Source organism: Coenobita brevimanus, chromosome 67, assembly GCF_032717465.1.
Source record: "Coenobita brevimanus isolate Jiangsu-jjx chromosome 67, ASM3271746v2, whole genome shotgun sequence".
NCBI classification, from domain to species: Eukaryota; Metazoa; Arthropoda; class Malacostraca; order Decapoda; family Coenobitidae; genus Coenobita; species Coenobita brevimanus.
The window spans coordinates 23,943,963-23,966,630 of NC_137020.1; the positions used below are offsets into that span (position 1 = coordinate 23,943,963).

At 41.7% G+C, this 22,668-nt stretch overlaps 1 protein-coding gene across 1 annotated transcript in view; it reads right to left on the bottom strand.

The window, feature by feature from the left end:
* The window catches only part of LOC145405590 (uncharacterized), a 60,701-nt gene extending 51,396 nt beyond the window's left edge, over nt 1–9,305 (bottom strand). The window contains exon 1 of the mRNA XM_080276914.1: nt 8,372–9,305. Coding sequence (XP_080133040.1) covers nt 8,372–9,305 — 934 coding nt within the window. The remainder of the gene's footprint in view (nt 1–8,371) is intronic.
* Between the last annotated feature and the right edge of the window lie 13,363 nt (nt 9,306–22,668).

Here is a 22,668-nt window from a genome sequence, read left to right on the forward strand (position 1 = left end):
ATTTTTCTTTTTTTCTTTTTCTTTTTTCTTTTTTGAATTTAATGGAAATTCGTGGCAGTATTTTGCCATTCCAGGCGGCTTTTCACAACTTAGCCAATGACATATTTATCAACATATGTATCAACATTTATTAACGCCTTTATCAACATTATCATATTTTGTCACTCCTCTCACTACGATGATATTTTAACACTAACAGATATATATATTTTTTAATACAAGCTAAGAATGAAGGGGTGAAATATAGACATTAACCGCTTAACTACCATAACGACATACATTACTGTGTTACCCTATGATTATTTACTTTACTGCTTAAAAAGGACATGTCGTGCCGAGAGACTTACTAACTTCATTATATCACTTTCCCACCACCGGATCACTAAAACCCTTTCAGTACAGTGACGTCTTTCATTATACTTATTTCTAGATGATTTCATTCAGCGTAGGGAAGGCCTCTCTGGTGGCAGGAAGAGTCTAGAATAAAGGGGATATCATCTTGAGAGAGACGTAGTACGAAGGGGTTACTCTCAAAATAGTTTCCATTAATCCTGTCACAACGATACCGAGATTTATATTCTGTTCTTCCCCAGACGATTTTCTTATAGATAAGGAAGTACTGTTTTGAAGGCGTTAGCAACAGACACATTTTACTGTACCAATTCTAGACGATTTTTTTTTTTTTTTTTTTTTACAGCTTAGGAAGAAAGTCTTGAAGTAAAGATGTTAGTCTTCAGTAAACTCTTCACTACGATTGATGTTAACTCTCGCTTCCCCTGGATTATTATTATTTATATTATTATTATTATTATTATTATTATTATTATTAATTATCATCGCGTAGGAAGGATCTTGTTGTAGCGAAAGGGTTAAACTTGAAAGTAAGTTTGGTTTCTCTGCTTTCACGATTTGTTGCGTCGGTTTTTTTTTCCGCCGAATAAAATCGTCTGAAGTCAGTCAGAATGAAGTAAAAATTTTCATAATCACCCTGAGGGATAAACTGTATGATGGTTTATATTTTTGCCAAAGTAGATCTTCATGAGGTAATAGATAATATCGTCTGGAGAAGATTCCGAAGACTAACCTTCTGACGATCACACTCTTGTACTTTATAATGCAGCAGACTCCATACGATTTTATTCAAATGAGTGAGTCATGGAAATGTGAGTGTTAAGCCAAAATGGCCTTTCCATCTTAAAGTAGGTCATAAGCTGCTCATTTGAAAACTAACATCGGATTGATAACTTTTTTCCTGTTTTCTTATGTTTTTGTTTTCTTTTTATCTTTCTATCGGTTCAGGACAGACCCTTTGCAGTGAAGGGATGAAAAAGTCTCCTAACCCTTTCAGCGCGATTATTCTTTTATTACATTGTTACTACCGCCAGACGATTTCCTTCAACTCTCGTGGCCAAGGAGTTAAGCGTCAGTGTTTACACCATACAAGAAGAAACTTTAACCCCTTCGATACGGTAACATTTTATTTATTTTCTTTATTGCTCTAGTTAGACATTTTATTTCAGTTTGGGCGTGGCTTTTCGAACTGGTGAGGTCAGATTAGGCTTTCGTAAACACCTTCACTACAAGAGGTCTCCCCTAAGCTGAATATAATTGCTTAGATGCAGCAAGAATAAGCCAATGAAGGACATCAACGGAGTCCAAGGGTTAAAGGAATAAATGTACCAGAACTCTGCTCCAAATTTAGAACCATTATTTGTGCGTAGATACTTAAAGCTATACAAAAATCCAGTTATCGATAAAATGGTCTGCGCCACACCCTGTGCCATGTTAAGGCCCGTGTCATTCTATGTCTGTCTTTTCATCTGTGTTTGTACCTGTATAATTATCTATCTATATCCTTATCTATTTATCTACTATCTGTCTAATTATATCTTTTGTCTGTTTATATATTTATCTACATCCTTTGTCTGTCAGTGTACCATCTACATCCATTGTCTGTCAGTGTACCATCTACATCCATTGTCTGTCAGTGTACCATCTACATCCATTGTCTATCAGTCTACCATCCACATCCATCGTCTGTCAGTCTACCATCCACATCCTTTGTCTATCAGTGTACCATCTACATCCATTGTCTGTCAGTGTACCATCTACATCCATTGTCTGTCAGTGTACTATCTACATCCATTGTCTGTCAGTGTACTATCTACATCCATTGTCTATCAGTGTACCATCTACATCCATTGTCTGTCAGTATACCATCTACATCCATTGTCTATCAGTGTACCATCTACATCCATTGTCTGTCAGTGTACCATCTACATCCATTGTCTATCAGTGTACCATCTACATCCATTGTCTATCAGTGTACCATCTACATCCATTGTCTATCAGTGTACCATCTACATCCATTGTCTGTCAGTGTACCATCTACATCCTTTGTCTGTCAGTGTACCATCTACATCCATTGTCTGTCAGTGTACCATCTACATCCATTTTCTGTCAGTGTACCATCTACATCCTTTGTCTATCTATATATCTGTTATCTATCTAATCTATCTAATCTATAATCTCTTTGTCTGTCTTATCTGTGTATTTTTTTTTTTTTTCTCTCCACCTAACAGTGTCAGAGGAGGGTATTGTTATCATTGGGTTCAGTAGGTGTCCGTCTGCAGAACTGGGCGGCAGGGCGGCTGGCCAGTCATAGAGGTTTCATTTCCGGGCCAGAACTCAGAAAGTAGTCATTATAGAGTCATGAAAATTCGCATAGTTATGTGTCTTATAGTGAAATGCCTTTTGATAGGTAGAATACTGTCTTAAGTATTTTTTTAGATAATGAAAAAGTAAAAAAAAAAAAAATCCAGAGGTTTCGGTGCTACCTGCGCAAGGAATCTGAAGGGCCCAGGTTATGTGTCCTCAAGGCCTTCTCCGTACGCCCACCTTTAAAGATGGTGTGGGGGGGGGGGTGAGGGCCGTTATGCGCTTGGATAGGTGTGCAGGGAGGTAGGGGGTATGTGCTTGGTCAGATGGAGGGTTGCAACAACGTAGCGTTGCCAATGTTTTTTTTTTCTTGACGCCAAATATGTGAGGGGTGATATTTCAACCCCACTCTGTAACGATCCCTCTTACCACGACACACCACACTGTCGCTTGTATTCACGCTGTATATCTCCACCTGTATCCCTATCTTCGTCTCCTTTCAGCTAAATCACTTCCAGTCGTTTTCCCTAATCAGTCTCAGTCTGCTGTTCGAAAGGCCGTGAGTTCGAGCTCAGGCTGGGGCAGAAAACATTTGATGATTTTTAATTTTCTATAAGCAGATATCCCTGATTTCTCGCCATACCCAGTGACCCGTAAAAAAAAAAAGAAAAAGGAAAAAAAGAAAAAGCTGCTTCAATTCTATCGGTCCTGAATGTGACATCTCTACTATGTATTTTTTTACTGACGGTGGGTATTAGCGCCACAGTGATGACATGTGAAGATCTGTGTCAGGATGGTGGAGGACTGCAGGGCCTCAATGAACTGGCGACAAATAAAATCTATGCCCTAGATCGAACACACACACACACACACACACACACACACACACACACACACACACACACACACACACACACACACACACACACACACACACACACACACACACACACACACACACACACACACACACACACACACACACACACACACACACACACACACACACACACACACACACACACACACACACACACACACACACACACACACACACACACACACACACACACACACACACACACACACACACACACACACACACACACACACACACACACACACACACACACACACACACACACACACACACACACACACACACACACACACACACACACACACACACACACACACACACACACACACACACACACACACACACACACACACACACACACACACACACACACACACACACACACACACACACACACACACACACACACACACACACACACACACACACACACACACACACACACACACACACACACACACACACACACACACACACACACACACACACACACACACACACACACACACACACACACACACACACACACCATTTATCTTTATTTTGCCCACAACTTCATCCTGTATACTACACTCTTGAGTCTAAACTTTTGCGCCTTCCTGAACAATAAAATTCATACACTATCATCATCTTCACTACCTTCTTGGCGATAGACTTTTGCAGCACCCTGTATATACAATCTTTCAACATAATTTCTCCCCGATACTTTTTCCCAATAACCCAACCCGTACTTAACGCTCCATTTACCCTCACCTTAAGCCTCGTCACAACTCAAGCCGTATTTAACACCTACTTACCCTAATCTCTCCCTACGATACCTCAATCTTGACACTCTCCAGAACGCAACCCGTATTTATCGCCCCAATTACCCCCCCGTCTTAACCGCCGCCGCAACTCAAGCAGGATTTAACACCTACTTACCGTAATCCCTCCATCCGATACCTCATTCTAAACTATCTCCAGAACGCAACCCGTATTTAATCCCACTTAGGCATAATGCGCGCCTCTGTTTTAACACCCCCAGTCGAGAACCCAACCCGTACTTAACACCCACTTAGCCTAAATACCTCACAGCCCTCACCCATTACACCGCCGCAAGCAGAGCCGGAGCGCAACCCGGATTTAATGAGCCGCGGCGTTAAGTATAGACTGTGTAACCGTAATTCACGATGATATGGTAGAGGGAGACAGTGCTGCCTTTTTTTTTTTTTTTTCCTTCACTACGAACATTTTTGCTCCAGTTTTTCGAACATGAAGTGCTTTATATACACAGCCTTCATTGCCTACTTCAGTAAGATGATGATGATGATGATGATGATGATGATGAGGAGGAGGAGGAGGAGCAGTAGTAGTAGTAGTAGTAGTAGTAGTGGTAGTGTGGAGTGTTTTTTTGCGTCTATACGGTTTTATTCAATTTAGGGAAGATTTTTTGAAGCCTGGGATGTCAGATGTAATCCCTATTAATCCACTCAACGATTACTTTTTTTCTGGTTTAGTTTTTCTACCGTTATTTATTTATTTTTTTTTTTTTCAGCTTGAGAAAGACTTTTGGAAATGCAGCGGTTTATATGCAGCCATCATTAACCCCTTCATTCCGATTACGGTTTTTGTCATGTTTACCTTCAGATGCATTTATTTATATTGAGAGGCATTTTGAACTGGCAAGACTAGATATATCCCTCATTAACCTCTTTGCTACATCAGGTCTTTGCTAAGTTTAGTGTAATAGTCTCGAATAGCAAGAATAGTATAAGAATTTGCCTGTATGAATGGGCTAAAGAATTAACAGCTTCCAATGACCCCCTCCTCTTTTATTATTATTATTATTATTATTATTACTGATGAGTTTTCTTAGCCACGAAGAGTACCCTGCAATTATAGTGAAGCATGCATTGAACTACTCGGTAAAAAAGAAAAATGAACAAGGAGACGGCACTCAAAGAGGGCATACCTCCGCCAACCAACACCTATACAGTACCAGAGAACTTGATTACCAAAAAAAAATTATAATCTCTTCCATGACTCATGACCCACATATCTCTAAAATTCTATTGAAGTCCACATTTTTTGCATCTTCTGGACAAAAAAAAAAAAAAAAGTCCTGAACCGGGAGTCGAAGTCAGATCACCACCAAAATTCAATCGGCTCTTCCTTGGCCAATGATTCATATGCAGAAAAATCCACTAAAATCCATCGATAACTTTTCTTGTGGACCAAAGACAGAGGTGAATACATAGCCTCCAATTTTCGACGGAGGTAATAAAATCGTCTGGTGGCAGCAAGGACGATTGATCATAATTGTCAGGGTGCAGCAAAAATAAAATAAAAATATGCTGATGCTGAAGGGGTTAATGCTGGGTTATCTACTCTGAGGATATATTAGGAGTAGGGTGGCTGGTGTGTGTGTGTGTGTGTGTGTGTGTGTGTGTGTGTGTGTGTGTGTGTGTGTGTGTGTGTGTGTGTGTGTGTGTGTGTGTGTGTGTGTGTGTGTGTGTACGCGCGCGCGCGTCAACGGGACGGCTACTGGTAGTGGTAGTAGTTCCAAGGGGAGGGCGTATATAATAAAGGATGTGGGCTGTAAAACGTGGGGATTATATGGGGCTTTATGTAATAATAAAAATAATAATGATGATGATAATAATAATAATAATAATAATTTATTATTATTATTATTATTATTATTATTATAGTCATTATTGTCATTACTGTACTGCTGTTGATGTGCTACATCCCCTCCCTTTCCTCCTCCTCCTCAGCCTTATCATCATTATCATCATCGTCATCATCATCGTCATCATCATCATAATCAGTACTATCACCATCACAACCATCAGCATAATCACTACTATCACCATCCTCATCATCCTTATCACCATCATCATCATTATTGCCTTGACAGTAATGAACTATAACATGGATACTATGGATGATAAAGTCTGGGACCTTGCAGATACCCAGGATTTTGTCTTTGGCCCATATTCTCGTCGGTTGAGGAAGCACCCTAACACCTTCTCCTAAGCAATTTATCGTATTATACCTTGCTGTCCTCTGCTCTGTTACATGTATCCTTCCAGTATCGCCACATTTTGCCTTTTTTTTTTTTTTTTGACAAGACGAACAGAGGAAGGAGGAAACAATTAAATATAAATAATTCCGTACACCAGATTACAGGTGTCCTTCATTCATGAAAACGTCTGCAACAGTTGGACTTGAACTGGTGTAGGTTGAAGTTTGGGGGAAAATAATCTGGGGAGGCGAGTTCCAGAGAGGAGCAGTTCCAGGAATAATTGAATTCTGATAGGTAGAAGTTATGATATGGCAGTGTGACAGTCAGGTCATGGGTGCTATTGTAACATTCATATGCATAATAACCACCTATATCTAAAAACAAATCGCTAAGGAAGAGTTATTGGGGAGCTTCCTTAACCAACAAGAATATAAACCAGTGAGTGTGCGTTTTCCCTTCACCCTTATATTTTGATAAGTCTAAATTGAATCTGTAAGTGGCGCGTGAATTAAGATCCTTGGTGCCAGTGCTGAGTACAATAGGAATGTGAAAAATGACGAAGAATACAGCAGTCGATTCCCTTAGAATTATAAATCAACTAAACAAAACAAAAAAAAGCATAAACCCCTGACTAGTAAATTTCCAGTGAATTTAAAATAACGTAAAAAGTAAAGGCTATTAACATAACGAGTAATCAACAAACATGTAATATAATTAAATACAGTAGTACATTATTTGAGTAGGGAGAAATATAAAGCAGTTAATATTTCAAGGCAAGAAAAGTCATCGGGGTAATCAAATTGACAAATAAAATAATTATGTATTACTAAGCAAGAAAGAGCTAGTTCTCAAAGTAACCGCTATGAATTGATGAGGCTGATGGTAAAAAAAAAAAAAAAAGAAAAAAGAATGATATCTGAATTTCGGTACATAGGTTATATACTCAGAATAACATCATTTGCATTATAGCTACTTAGACAATCAAGAGAAAAAATAGTCAGCATTAGAATCACACACAGCCTATGCAGTGCAGCTAATTTGTTTACTGTGATCAGAATATTTCGGATTTTTTTTATTAGCAAGAAATAATTAGTAATAATGATTTGGCTAGATCAGTGGGTTAATTCAGGTGAAGACATCAGTATTTGATTTGACAGTCATTAATCTTTATCTGATGCAGTTTAGATCGTTTTTCAGTCTAGTGGTGAAAATTTCATGAATTTTAGATATTTCATTTTTGTTTTCTTTATGAACTGAAATATTGAAGTATCAGTCCTGTTACGGTTTTACTGCCATTAGGGTACTGTTTTATTTACAGTAATTAATTGTAATATTTTTCTATTGCGGATTTCGTGGTAATTTTACTTGTACACTAAGCAGTTTTTTTGATTACGTTACTAATACTATTAAAGATAAATACTTTCTGAATATTGTCATAATACTGGTATATCTTGTGGTTAACGGTATCAGTATTTTCTTTGCTGTTCCTGCTTCTGGATTTTATTTACTCCATTAATTAGTGGATAATAGGATTGGGACGATAATTTTAGATTTTTTCTTTTTGTTTTTACAATACAGTAATTAGGTTTTCTTTCAAGGGATGATGCTGATATTCTTATTTTGTCCAAGGTCTTCATACCTGGGTTATTAACTGTGATTTGGGGGACATTGAATTTTCTTTTGTATAGTAGAAGTTAGAAATATGGTAGTACAGTAATTATGCAAGATGCAATTATACAGCTATTTGTCTTTATTATGTAGGTTATGTAAGGTATTTAGTTCATTAGTTATTTAGTTATTAGTTACTATGGGATTTTTTTTTTTACCTTGTAGTCCAAACATAGGCTTGAAGGCTGCCACCCAAGGAGGGTACCATAGTGGGGGTAGGTGGGCGGCGGCGGGAGCTGTCAGAGGGCTGCCCACAGGTCCGCCCATGCCCACGCCCACACCCACGCTTCCTCCCAGCCCGCCCACCATACCCTCCGCCCCGTCCACCTCCGGCCGTAGGTGCAGGGGCGTTGGCCGTACGAAGGCGGAGGGGTGGTGTGCGTCCAGGCTGCTTGGGCGTGGGTTGGAGTGGTCGTCGGGCGTGATGGGCTGCTCCTCGTCATCATCATCATCATCTGAACCCACCTCTTCCAAGTCGTTGTCTAGGAGGTCGTCTCGTGTGGGCGGAAAGTGGGCGGTGGGTGGTTGTGAGTGTGTGGGCGGCTCTTGGCTCCCACTCCCGCCCATGTACAGAGAATATGTGGGCGTGGAAGGTCGGCTTGGGGATCTGGTTTGGCTATGAGTGGGCGGGGAGGACGCGGAATGTGTACTATAAGTGGGCGTGGATCTAGAGTGGCTATACGTGGGCGGGGTGGCTCTCGGATGAGCGTAGGTGGGCGATCTGGAGTGTGGGTAAGTGGGTGACGACCTGTTGTGGATATAGGTGGGTGTGGATGGCCGGGGGTGGTGAGTATATGTAGGTGAATTCGCTCTAGCAGTGTGGCTATTATAGGTGGGTGAGGGCGGTCTGTTATGGGGGAAGGGAGGCGTGGGCGAACTTCTCTTTGTATATAGATCGTGGGGGCGGTGGGAGGGTGAGTGGGTGTGGGCGGGAGAGGGCGGGCTTGGGCGGTCATGTGGGTGTAGTCTCTGTGTGGTGTCCAGCCCTAAGATGGAACTGATAGAGAAGTGTGGGCGGTGTGGGTTGGCGGAGGTGCCCACGCCCTCCGATGTGGGTGGGCAGTCAAAATTTCTCCCTCCCTCCAGTGCCATGATGAGTAAAAAGTCCACTATTTTTTTTTTTCCTCTATTTTTCACACTTCTCACTTCCCCATGATTATATATTTAGTCTGCAAAAATTTCTTGCACTCCTTAGCTCGCCATGTTTGCAAGTCACAAGTTTATAGAAAAGTTGTATTTTTTAAAATGAAACAACAATCTGAATTTTTGTCTTGGATGTTTTTGCGTATTTTTCAGAGTGCCATATTTATGCTTCAGAAGTTTTTAGTAAATTATAGTATGCTTTGTTGTTGTTGTTTTAATGTATTTTGGCAGTGAAAATTTGTCATTTGTTCAATAAATTATTTCACTTGCATCCGCCACTAACATAAACTTTTGGTGCAGTATTTTTGCGGGCAGTTGTTGCATAATTCTCTTGCTATTTATTTATTTATTTATTTTTTAAGTGCCGGCAAAATGTTGTATGTTTAACAGGATTTGTGAGGGATATGTGGCATCTTATTTTTCTCGGCTTCACAAAATTCTCGACAATTTTTCATGACATAATTTCCATATATTTTTTGCTGGTGTTATTTGTTGCAGTGTTTATTTTGTTTCGTCATATTCATACATGTTACCGATTTAGTTCATGCTTATTTATGCGATTCATATTTTCATTTTAATGCGGTCAGTGTTAATTATATTCGATTGCCACCGCCGCAACCACAATACCACATCAAAATCTGGGGAGAGTATCGCTGTTGTTTATTTTGCTCTCCTCATAATTTTTCGCAATGTATAGGTAATTGATCTTGCTGTTCGGTCGTTGCGCAAATCAGTTTCATGATCGGGAATTGCACAAAGTTCATTTCTTGCATGTTGCTTAAACTATTTCGTCATTAAATAAGAACACTTCACTAGATTATATGTATCACCACTCTCACATATATTTTTCTTCTCACCTCTGTTGTTTATACTGTCATCCTATCGCCGGGTTCTTAAACTCTTGATGGGACGATAGAGGAGTGGATGATGGATGGTATCAATGTCTTCCCTGTATATAATTCTCTTTGCCGATGGTCTGTGTGTGTTTTTTTTTTTAGTTTATGTAGTTCTCTGTGCCGCTATATTTTCTATCACAGCCAGAGTGTCACACAGCTAGCGGCGGCCAGGTGAGGTGTGTGAGAGAGACAAGGTAGAGATAGAGATAGTGAGCGAGGGACGGAGGGTGAGTGGGAGGGGCCAGGTAAGAGTAGGAGGAGGAGCCAAAGGGGATGTTAGCTCCACCCTCTCTACTCACTGTCTCTCGCTCACTCTCTCGCTTTTAGGCTTTTTCCTAGCTGGCTCTCAGGCTCTCTTTAGCGCCCCCTTGTTTCTCTCTCTCTCTCTCTCTCTCTCTCTCTCTCTCTCTCTCCAACACTTTTTTTTCCCTATACTTTTGCCTTCTCCCATTTCCTCATTCTTTTTGGTTTAGTTACACCCTGTTTTTCTTTCCCAAAGATTCTTTTACTCTTCATCGCATGTGTAGCTCTTCCTTGCTCAACATTTAACCTACATATGCAGTACTTTCTTCGTATTTCTTGACGTCCGATATCCTTTTCCTGCTCACAGTGTAAGAATTCCCTTCTGCTGAACAAAATCGTCCTGTGGTAGTTTGAACCAGTTAACTCGATGTGTTCATAGGTGGTGAGGTTAATAGACTGTTACATTCTCGTCCATAAGGTATTTCTTGGTTTCAAGTCTTTTAGCATAGGAGAAAATGGCTTTAAAATGTGTGCTTGAAAGGAGGGGTAAAGATGCATGGAGGAGAGGATGATGCGTAAAGAGGATTGGTAATGATAAAGGGGTTTGGTGGATATGGGTTGGTAGGGAAGAGAATAGGGGAAAGATGGAGATGAAAAAGTAAGAATAAAGAAGAGTATGGAAAATGCAAGGGATGGTTCATGATGGAAAAGTGTGCTGGAAAGGGGATAGTGATTGACCCTTGGACAGATTAGATAGAGATAGGAGAGTGATAGGGCAAGTAATAATGGGAATGGAGAGACAAGGATAAAGGTATGAGACCGGACAAAACAGAGGAAGATGAAGGATCGAAAGGTGAAGATGAGATGGGGATGAAGTAGTAAGGAATGAGAGTGGAGAGTGATGGAGAGGATAGGCGACGATGATGGGGTTGGAAGAGTGAGAATGGAGGAGGGAGGAAAGGACAAAGTTGATGAAGGATGGGCGAGTGAAGAAGAGATGATAATGTCTGGATGAGGAAAAAACAAAGGGAATGACTAACAGATGGTGGATAGGGCAGGCGATGAAAGGGATGGACAGGTAAGGTTAGAGGAGGAGGATGGAAAAGGTAAGGGTCTGTGAAGGATGAAGATGATGGTAAGGGACGGGGGTGAAAATTATAGAAGTTAAATGGAAAAACAGTTGTGGTGGATAGGCAGGTGGATAGGATGGAAAGGTAAGGATCAGAAGGGAAGATAGAAAAGACGTGGATGATCGAGGTTGGAAGGGTGAAAAGAGACAGGAATGAAGAGGTTTGGTTAAAGAGATGGTATTGGTGGATAGGTGAGGTAAGAGTGAGGATGGGTGAAGAGGTAAGGTGAAAAGAGGGAGTGATGGAGAGTTAGGTGAAAGAGAGGGGGTATTGGAGAGGTGAGGCAAAAGTGTGTAGAGAGGTAGATGATGGTGAATGATCGAGTGGTGAAGTACATGCAGGTATGTGGAGTGAGGTAGGGGTGGAGTGATGGAGGGGTATGGAAAAGATGAGGATGGAAGATGATGATAGAGGTGCTAAGGTAGAGAGTGGAGCGATGGAATAGGGGATGGAGCGGTAGGGTATAAGTGATGGAGAGGTGAGGTTATAGAGAGGGGAGGGATGGAGAAGGCCATTGATATTGAGGGATGGGGTCGAAATGGGGGAGTAATGGAGAGGTGAAGGAAATGTGGTGTGATAAGATAGAGGAATGATGGAGAGGTGAGACAGTGATTGGAGATGGAGAGGGAACCATAAAGAAGGAAATGGAAAGGTGAGGAAAAAGAGGGGGGGGGAGTGATGGAGGGATAAGTGATGGAGAAGTGAGGAAAAGATAGGGAAACGGTAGAGAGGTGAGATAAAAGACGGAAGTGATGAGAGGGCAGCTGATGATTCGGGATGGTGTGGGATCGATAGAGACAAGGATGAAAAGTTTGAAATGGATGTAAAGCAAAATGATTATGGAGAGCTGAACATCTGTCTGTCTACAGGGTGGTCCATATATACCGCTCTTCTTCCACTCTGCGAAGCGATTTATTGTGTGTTGCGGGGGGCGGCTTAGTCAGTGTTAATTACCCATGTCTACACTGCATCATTTATTCATTTCCTACTCCCATCCCATCACACACGCGCACATAGCAAACCGAGCCGTCCCTACGACGTAATTTATATACCATCGGGCGAGTTTCTAGTGGAACGCTATTTACGGACCACCTTGTATAGCTGGACGCTGCATCCTGTGAGTTATGGTCACGATAACAGGATGCCTTGGCTTCTCTGTCCCACCTCATTAACGACACATTCATTACATGCCACCCATTCTCAAACTCTCCTACCTTCTACTATCTTATCCCTCCATCTTGTTCTTGATCTACCCTTTCTAATTCTACCGACAGCTTTCTTAAACATTCGTAAGTTTGTATTCTAAGAGGCTTCCTAATACCTCATCCATTGCGATTTATTATCTGCAGTGATAGTCAGCAGGTCAGTACGAGTGACCAGCGTTGTTCTTCTGCTTCTTTCGGATTTGTTCAAAGGAGGCCTTTGGAGACATATAAGTGGTACCATATAAGGTAAATTAATATGGAGACTCCAAATCATCCATCAGCTGACACCTGAGGTGGTGCCGTATAGCGACAACTTTAGTAAAAGTGCCTAATTTAAGTCTATTGGGACATAAAAGAGCCTCGCCGCCGGTCCCAGAGCAACTCTAGTTTTGTTTATACCACACCTTCCTATCCTCGTCGATGTTAGACTTTATCACCCGGTTCAATGAAATTCATGGTGTAAGCTGGGATAAATTACTCGAATTGCCATGATCGTGAAAGGGTTAATGGTGACACTGTTAACACTGTCAGGCTCCAGTGCTTCATTCTCAACTAAAATAGATTATCTAACGTTAGTCAGAAAAAAACACAAACGTTAACCCGACCAGGAGGGGGTTAATTTTGAAGTAGATTAAATAGCGTACAAGAGAACATTAATGCCCCTTGTGCAATAAATAAAATAAATAAATAAACTGGTAAGAGATGGTACAAAGACTCCTTAATCGATAAGAATAAGGGCTTACGTCACTCGATTCCATCTGTTCATTATGGCCAAGCCATCTTAGAATATTTCTTTCAGTTCTCCCACTACATAAACAGTCAAATCACATTCTTCACATATCCTTTCCTGTGTTCATCTGTCCCTCCCCGCCACTCCACTTTCTCTGTTAACCATTTCACTCCCCGCCACTCCACACTCTTTGTTAACTAATTCACTCCACTTCACTCCAGCATACTGTGTTAACCATTTCACTCCACGTCACTCCACATACTCTGTTAACCATTTCACACCACGCCACTCCACATTCTCTGTTAACCATTTCGCACCACGTCACTCCACATACCCTGTTAACCATTTCGCACCACGTCACTTCACATACTCTGTTAACCAATTCACTTCCCGCCACTCCACATACTCTGTTAACCAATTCACTCCCCGACACTCCACATGTTAACCATTTCATTCCAGATCACTCCACATACTCTGTCAGCCAATTCATTGCAATAAAGTAATTTCAAGACATCGACAGGCCACTCCCGAGCTGAATGAAGTTTCCTGCCAGAAGTAAGAACTGTAGAAGACACTCGTTTGAACTTTCTTACCATGTAACCTTGACCTTTGAATGATCTCCACCAAACATGATCTGGCAATGATGAAATTATGCCTCTCCTGAAATTTAACCTAAACCCATGACCTCTGACCTTTCATGAATCTACAGCATAATTAACTCACTTCTTTCACGTCCCGCACAATGTATGTCCGAAGGTTGATGAAACTCTGATGAAGCAGTGACGTGATACCCAAACATACAAACCTACACACATACATGCATTCACACATACAACATACATACATACACACAACATACATACATACATACATACATACAACATACATACATAGAGATAGGCTAGATCGCAGTAGCTATGCTTTTGATGTGCCTATTGAAACTGCTTTGATTTTTGTCCTTGCTAGAGGGTTAAGCTAAATAATATAATCAAATATTACCCAGAACAAATTAAAAGACATCTCCGGACTAAAGGGGTTAATATGAAAAGGAGGTAGTTAAGGGAAATTACACCTGGGGATATTGTTAACCCTAATTTGGTGAAAATGGGCAGGGTTGCTTTTTTCATGCGTTCTTATTTGTGTGTGTGTGTGTGTGTGTGTGTGTGTGTGTGTGTGTGTGTGTGTGTGTGTGTGTGTGTTCATAAACGAAAGACCACATGCTGTTTTTGTTGCCGTTTTGTTTGTAATTGTGTTGAATGTAACTGTTGGTTGATATTGTTAAGCTTGTTGTAATAGTATTTACTCTTCTGTGTGGTATTCGAGTGTAGACTCATTATACTTGTACTTATGGTTATGATGGTGTTCTTAGTCTCTTGTTGTAAACTGGGTTGTTAGTCAGTTTGTGTGTGTGTGTGTGTGTGTGTGTGTGTGTGTGTGTGTGTGTGTGTGTGTGTGTGTGTGTGTGTGTGTGTGTGTGTGTGTGCGTGCGCGCGCGTGTGTGCGTGCGCGCGCGTGTGTGCGTGCGCGCGCGTGTGTGCGTGCGCGCGCGTGTGTGCGTGCGCGTGTGTGCGTGCGCGTGTGCGCGTGTGCGTGTGGGTGTTTGCGCGCGCGCACTTGTAGATATATCTGGATTGTTAGTTTTTAGTTGGCGTCACTGCGATTGTGGATGTAGTTGTGTTCAGTTATGGTTTTTGGCTGCAAATGTGGTTGATATGGTCGTGGTAGTGGTTGGTACTGTGGAAGGTATGGTTATAGTGGTGACTGGAATCGTCGTTACGGTGGTAGGTGCTGTGATCGAATCGGTTTCTGTTATGTACAGTATGTATGTATGTATACTCGTATGTATGCATGTATGTATGTATGCATGTATGTGTAAACAAAATATCCCCTGAATGCCTGGCTTGATTTGGATCATAACTGGTTTATGTATTGTGAGTATATTTGGAAAGAAGATATTTGAATTTGGTACATATCGATCAGAGATCAAGGTCACAGATCGAGGTCAGAGATCGAGCGCGGCGTTGCTGTCCTGTCTCGGCACCTTCTGTTGTAATAATTGTAGGTGTGATATGTAGCTGTGGTTTAGGAAGGTAAGGTTGAAACTGTGGTAGTGATTGGTGTGGTTGTGGTAGTAGTTGGTGTGATGGTACTGTGGTTGGTGAAAAGTGTGATTGTTAAAGGTACATGTGATATTGAGGCAGTGGTTGTTGTGTGGTAAGTGGTTCTGACAGTGGTGGTTGTGTTAGCGGCTGGTTTGTTTAGGCGTGGTTGTAATTGTGGCAGTAGTAGGAGTGGAAAGGTTGGTTATTGATGGTATGGATGGTTGCTGTAGATATGGTTGCAGTGATAGTAGATGGCATGGGAGGTATGGTTTTCATAGGTATGGTCCTTGTTATGGTAGTTGTGGTATTTGATTGTTTTGTTAGTTGTGGTTGTGGTTGGTGTGGATGAGGGTGAGGAGCGAGTCCCTTAATGCACTTGGGCAAACTTTGGTAATTGTGGCATTAAACACGGTGGAAACTCTCTCTCTCTCTCTCTCTCTCTCTCTCTCTCTCTCTCAGCCCTGAACTTACCTTCTCATCAGTGTTTATTTCTCCTGTTTCTTTTCTTGTTACAACCTCTTCTCCACCACTTTTATTTCCTACTTTCCTTACTGGATTATTTACTGATCCTTACGCAATATGTCTTGTGCTCCTTTCTATAAAATTATAATTCTCTTCTTTCTTCGTTCTTCATGTTGTCTCCTCCATTTCTTTACCCAGTTACGTTCCTATGCTCTCTTCTTCTCGTCAAAGCATCTCTCGTATGTATTTTCTCTTGTCTTATTCTGTTTTCCTAGTTTCTCCTTTTCTTTCATCCTTTATTTTTACCGATCCTTGTCTTCTTTATAGAAATCCATCATCATCATCATCATCATCATCATCATCATCATCATCATCATCATCATCATCATCATCATCATCATCATCATCATCACCACCACCACCACCACCACCACCACCACCACCACCACCACCACCACCACCACCATCATCATCATCATTATCATCAATACCGCCAACGGTTTTTTTTTTTTTTTGTTCGTTGTTAAGGTCCTCCTCCTCCTCCTCCTCCTCCTATGTTGCCCTTACGAGTATTCTCACTGACATCATAATCATTTTCATCTTCGTCGTCATTACATCTTCGTCTTCATTGTCATTGTTATCGTCATCCTCTTACATTTGTCTCGCCCCCTTCATTTCCCTCATACCACTGTTATATCTTCCTTCTTCTTCACCCTTTCTTCCTCTTCCCCCTCTCTTCCTCTTTTCCTACCCGTCCCCTTTCCTCTCTCTTCCTCTTCCCCCTCTCCTCTCTCTTCCTCTTCCCCCTCTTCATCTTCCCTCTCTTACCCGACTCTTCGCTTACCATTGTTCCCCATATTTCCTTCCCCTTCTCAACTTCCTCTTCCCAACTCTCCTCCTCTTCCCCACCTCTCTTCCTCTTCCCCACCTCTCTTCCTTTCCCCAACCTTCCCCCCTCCCCCTCCCCTTGGTATGGTGTGGAGTGGCAACATGGCGGCTGGCTTTAGTGGGACGGCTTCATTACCGTATTGGTTATCGATGGTCAAGTAACCCACACGCACACACGCATACATGGACTTAGCTGTACACATACGCACACGCACATGCACACGGAATTTGATATACACATACATGTATGCGTGGACTTCGCACATGTATACACGGACCTGGCAATGGATATACACGTACACACGCGCAAACGCACGCAGAAAACGGATTTGGGTGTATTCTTACACACACACACACACACACACACACACACACACACACACACCTGCATTTATGTCTGTAGTGGCAAACATACACATCCTTGATTCCGCATTTACACGTACTCGCGACTGCACGTATGCATGCACACATAAAAAACACCGACGCATCAGCATAACACACACACACACACACACACACACACACACACACACACACACACACACACACACAGAATTCGGTTAACAGTAGAAATATGAGTGTGATAAATGTATAATCCCTTCAACATAGTGCCTTTTTTTTTTTTTTTTTTCTCTGACCATTTTTTTCAGGTCTGGATAATTTTTTCGCACTGGAGGGGTTAGACAGAGCCTTCATTAATCCCTTTTTATTATGGATACTGTCCTAAGCTGAATGAAAGACTCTGAAACAAGCGAGAATGAAATGAAACCTGCGTCAGTGAAGTGGAGGGGTTGAAGGGAGAGGAGGCTGAAAGTGGAGAAGGAAGATAGAGGAAGAAAGTAGATAGAGGAGGAAGATAAGGAGGAAGAGACTCTAGGTGGAGGAGGAAGATGGAGGAAGAGACTGTAGGTGGAGGAAGACTGTAGGTGGAGGAGGAAGATAAGGAGGAGGACTGTAGGTGGAGGAGGAAGATAGAGGAAGACTGTAGGTGGAGAAGAAAGATAAAGAGGAAGACTGTAGGTGAAGGAGGAAGATAGATGAAGAGACTGTATATGAAGGAGGAGGATAAAGAGGAAAACTGTAGGTGGAGGAGGAAGATAGATGAAGAGACTGTATATGAAGGAGGAAGATAAAGAGGAAGACTGTAGGTGGGGGAGGAGGATAGAGGAAGAGACTGTAGGTGGAGGAGGAAGATAAAGGAAGAAACTAGATAAAGGAGGAAGCTAAAGAGGAAGATTGTATGTGGAAGAGGAAGAAACTAGATAGAGGAGGAAGATAAAGAGGAAGACTGTAGGTGGAGGAGGAAGATAGAGGAAGAAAGTAGATAAAGGAGGAAGAGACTCTAGGTGGAGGAGGAAGATGGAGGAAGAGACTGTAGGTGGAGGAGGAAGATAGAGGAAGAAACTAGATAAAGGAGGAATCTAAAGAGGAAGCCTGTATGTGGACGAGGTAGATAAAGAGGAAGACTGTATGTGGAAGAGGAAGATAGAGGAAGAGACTGTAGATGGAGGAGTAAGACTTTGGATTAGGAGGAGGGTAAATAAGAGAATGGAAGTGAAGGAGGAAGAACAAGAGTAAATGGAAGAAAAGAGAAGATAATTATAAGTAGCGGAGGAAGAGTAGGATTAAGAGGAAGATAAAGAGGAGAATGGAAGGGACGGTAAAAGAGTGGGATTAGGGGAAAGAAGAGGAGACTGAAAGAGGACGAAGATAAAGAGGAGGAGACTGAAAGCAGAGGAGGAAGAGTAGGATTAGGAGAAAGATATAAAAAAGGAGACTGAAAGTGGAGGTGTAGAGTAAGATTAGGAGATAAATGGAAGAAGCGGAGGTACAAGAGCAGGATTAGGAAAAAAATAGTGACGAAGTGGAGGAGGAAGAGTAAGATTAGGGGGATATTAAAATGGAGACTTGAAATAGAGAAAGTAGGATGAGGAGGAATATAAAGAGAGGGTGGAAGGGGGAGAGAGAGAGACTGTGTGTATATGGATGAAAGAATAAAAAAAGGAATATTAAAAAGAAGAGAAGAATAAGAATGAAAAGATATAACAAGGCACAAATAGGACGACAAGGGGAAGACGAAACCGAGAAGAAACTGAAAAAAAATGAGAATATAAGGGGAATGTGAAAAAATAAGACGGATGGAACAAGTAAAAGATATAAGAAAAAAGATAATGGAAGATGGTCATAATATAACAATTGGGGGAAAAAAAAAATTAATGGAAGATAGTCATAATAAAATAGAAAAAACATAATGGAAAATGGTCATAAAGAAACAAGGGGGGAGAAAAAAGATAATAGAAGATAGTCATAAAAAAAGAAGGGGGGGAGAAAAAAGGAAGCTTAAAGAGAGAGTGCCAACATTCCCAAGGGAGTGCAAGATGGTCTCCACACAGCGACAGTGCACTACCATACGTCTGTGCAAATTACCATGGAAATTAATGAACATAGAGAAACTTATGATCCCGAGATTATTTTGTTTGTGCGGTTTGATCATTGAGCCCAAAATTCCCTTTAAAGACCCCTCCCCCCCAAAAAAAAAAAGGAGCGAGGTCTAGGAGAATTTTGCCTAAGGAACAATTGAAGGAAGTTTGATGCGAATTGGTGAAGGAAAAAAAAAAGTGGCACCAAATAGAAAAGTGTTTTGAAGAAAGAAGGAAGGAAGAAAATTTGCAAATACAGTATATCTCCATTCTTTCTCGTGGAGACCTAAAGATGGAGGAAAAGAGAGGGGGGGGAGGGAGAGAGGAAGGAGAGAGACGGTGACAGATGGAGGGGAAAAATGCATTATCGAGACTTCGTTGGAATGGACCACACTCCCTCACTATACCCACTACACACTGGAAATTGAGGCCAGACCTGGGAATTACGGACATTAGATAGATATAGACATGGGTGAATGGATGGATAGATAAAGGGATGGATAAATGGATGCATAGATAAATGAATGGATGGATGGAGAGAGAGAGAGAGAGAGAGAGAGAGAGAGAGAGAGGATAAAGAAAAGAAAGGTGAGGGAAAGGAAGAGGACACAAAAAATGGAGAATAAGAAGGCAGGAGGAGGAGGAGATGAAAGAAAGAGGGCAAGGAGGAGGAGTAGGAGGAAGAGAAAATGAGGGAGGTGGAAGGATGGGTAGGGGGGACTTAACTAGTATCCCTCCCCAGCCCCCTCCTTTCCCCCGCAAAAGACCCTAACTCATGTGGAGAATGTGGCCAAATTACCCCAAATTAATCCCACCCAGCCGCCAACCACCTAAAACCACTTTCCACTTGATCGAACCCACCTAAAACCACTTACCCTTGATCAACATACTCTCCCACGCCCACATATCGCCCCTCCACCCCCTCTCTCTCTCTCTCTCTCTCTCTCTCTCTCTCTCTCTCTCCATCCTCCTGCATGTTCGATTATACAGATAGTCTTATTTTTACTTTTTCCCTCTAACCTCCTCACTACTTTGATGTCTTAATTATTCATACTACCATTAGATGAGTTTATTCTTAGAGAACTTAGAGAAGTGTCAAAATAAGAGTATTATAAACAATCTCCCTTAAACTTCTTCGCTGTGATGGGCCTACCTCAAAATAAAATCGTTTAAGTGGTAGAAAAACTAATGAAAAGACGACATTGGGCTGGAGACATTAACTGGGATATTTTATTGATTTTATTGCTTCTTAATAAATTTTTCCCACCCCACAGATTAGGCTGGGCACCGTCTTTTTGCATGATTGTGATGATGATGATGGTGGTGATGATAAAGATAATTGAAGATTCTTCTTATTTCAAGGGCTAACTCTGATATTGTTAAGGAAGTAGTATTATGGTTGCCTGTGACATTTTGTGCGTTTGCTCTGGTCCTTTAGGCTTATTAGTGTGTCCTGGTGTCGAGTGAGATTGCAGTTTTGTTGTGCGTTTTTATTTTTTACCTGAGGCTTTACTTCTTTTTCCTTACTGATACTCCTTCTCCTGTAACTTTGCGTCTGTACTCCTCTCTCACTTCATCATAAACTTACTATCCTACCGTACCCCTAGCTGCCTTCTGTATTCCTCCTTGTCTATCCCCATCCTTCCTCCTTCCTTCTCTACTCTTGCTTTTCCTCTCCACCTGCTTTAAATTCTGCTTTTCTTTTCATTCCATCTCTTCTCTTATATCTTACCCTCTTTCTCACTTTCTCCGTTCGCTCTTTCGCTTTCATCTCCCCGGTAATATAAATCTTGTTCACCTTTCCCTCCTTCACCTCTTCCTTCTCTCCTGGTGCCTGTCCCTTTCATTTTTAATCCTTCCCTTTTCGAGTTCCTGTTTAATTTCCTTCTCCCCCTTTTCTCCTTATACCCCTCTTTTCTACTTTTCTCATCTCTCATTCTCTTCTCCGCCATCTTCTTAATTTTCTTCTTCTCTCCTAAATTTCCTTTTCTCCATATTACCTCCAGTCTTTAAAACGCAGTGTGTCCAGGCATCTCGAAATGAATGGATCTTGAATTTGGCCCTCATTTATCTTCCTTTTATTTTTTCTACGAGGGAAGATAGGCGGACTTCTAGTCTTTGGTTCCTTTTTTCTTGCATAAAAAAAAAAAAAAACTCCCCCTTCTCTCCTTAATTTTCCTCTCCCTCCCATCCTTTCTCTCCTTAATTCTCCTCTCCCTCCCATCCCTTCTCTCCTTAATTCTCCTCTCCCTCCCATCCCTTCTCTCCTTAATTCTCCTATCCCTCCCATCCCTTCTCTCCTTAATTCTCCTATCCCTCCCATACCTTCTCTCCTTAACTCTCCTCTCCCTCCCATCCCTTCTCTCCTTAATTCTCCTCTCCCTCCCATCCCTTCTCTCTCCCTCTTCCCTCGTCTCTCCACTGTTTATCTATCCATCTATAGCCAGACCCCTTAATCCAGGAAGATGTGGCCAAAAACGAAATTTCGGTTCCACGTTACCCTGTGCTCCGCCATCAGGTTACCTTTCTCCAACTCACACCGCTCTCACTTAAGTACCTCTCCATCCCATCCCTCCATCATATCCTCTGTCTTCCCCTTCCCCTTCCCTCTCCTCTTCTCTCACGTACACCCAGTTAGTCAGTTTCTCATTCATCATTTAGTCAGTGTCTCATTCCCTATTCTCTCCTCATGACCAAAACCACTTGAAAATCCTTTTAATGCGTTTCAGCACCTCCACATCAACACCACAATGATTCTTCACATTCCGATTTGTCCTTCTATGCCCTTACTTGCCTTCCTTCCCTTCTCTCTTTCATCCTTCTCTCCCTTTCCCAGGCTGTTCTCTCTCTTCCCTCCCTTCCCTCCCCAACCTGCCCCTCCTGTCTCTTCTCCCCCTCAGTTCCCTCCTTAATTCCCTTCTCCACTTTCATTTTTCCTTCTCTTTAAACCTTTCTTTTGCCTTTCGCTTTCCTTCCCTGCATCTGCATCTTGTGCTTTCACTCCACTTCCCCCTCCCTTTCTCCTCAAACCACTGTTGTATTTTTATTTTCCTCTTTTCCTCCTCTGTTTCCTCATTTCTCTTTCCATTCCTTCTTCCCTTTCCTTCAGTATCTTTCATCTCTTTTCCCCCTTTATTCTCGTTCTACTCAGACCTCTTTTGTGCATGTCCTTTTCCTCTTGTTCCCTTTTTAATTACCCTCTTGGCTCTTTCCTCTTCTTTAGCTCATCTTGTTTC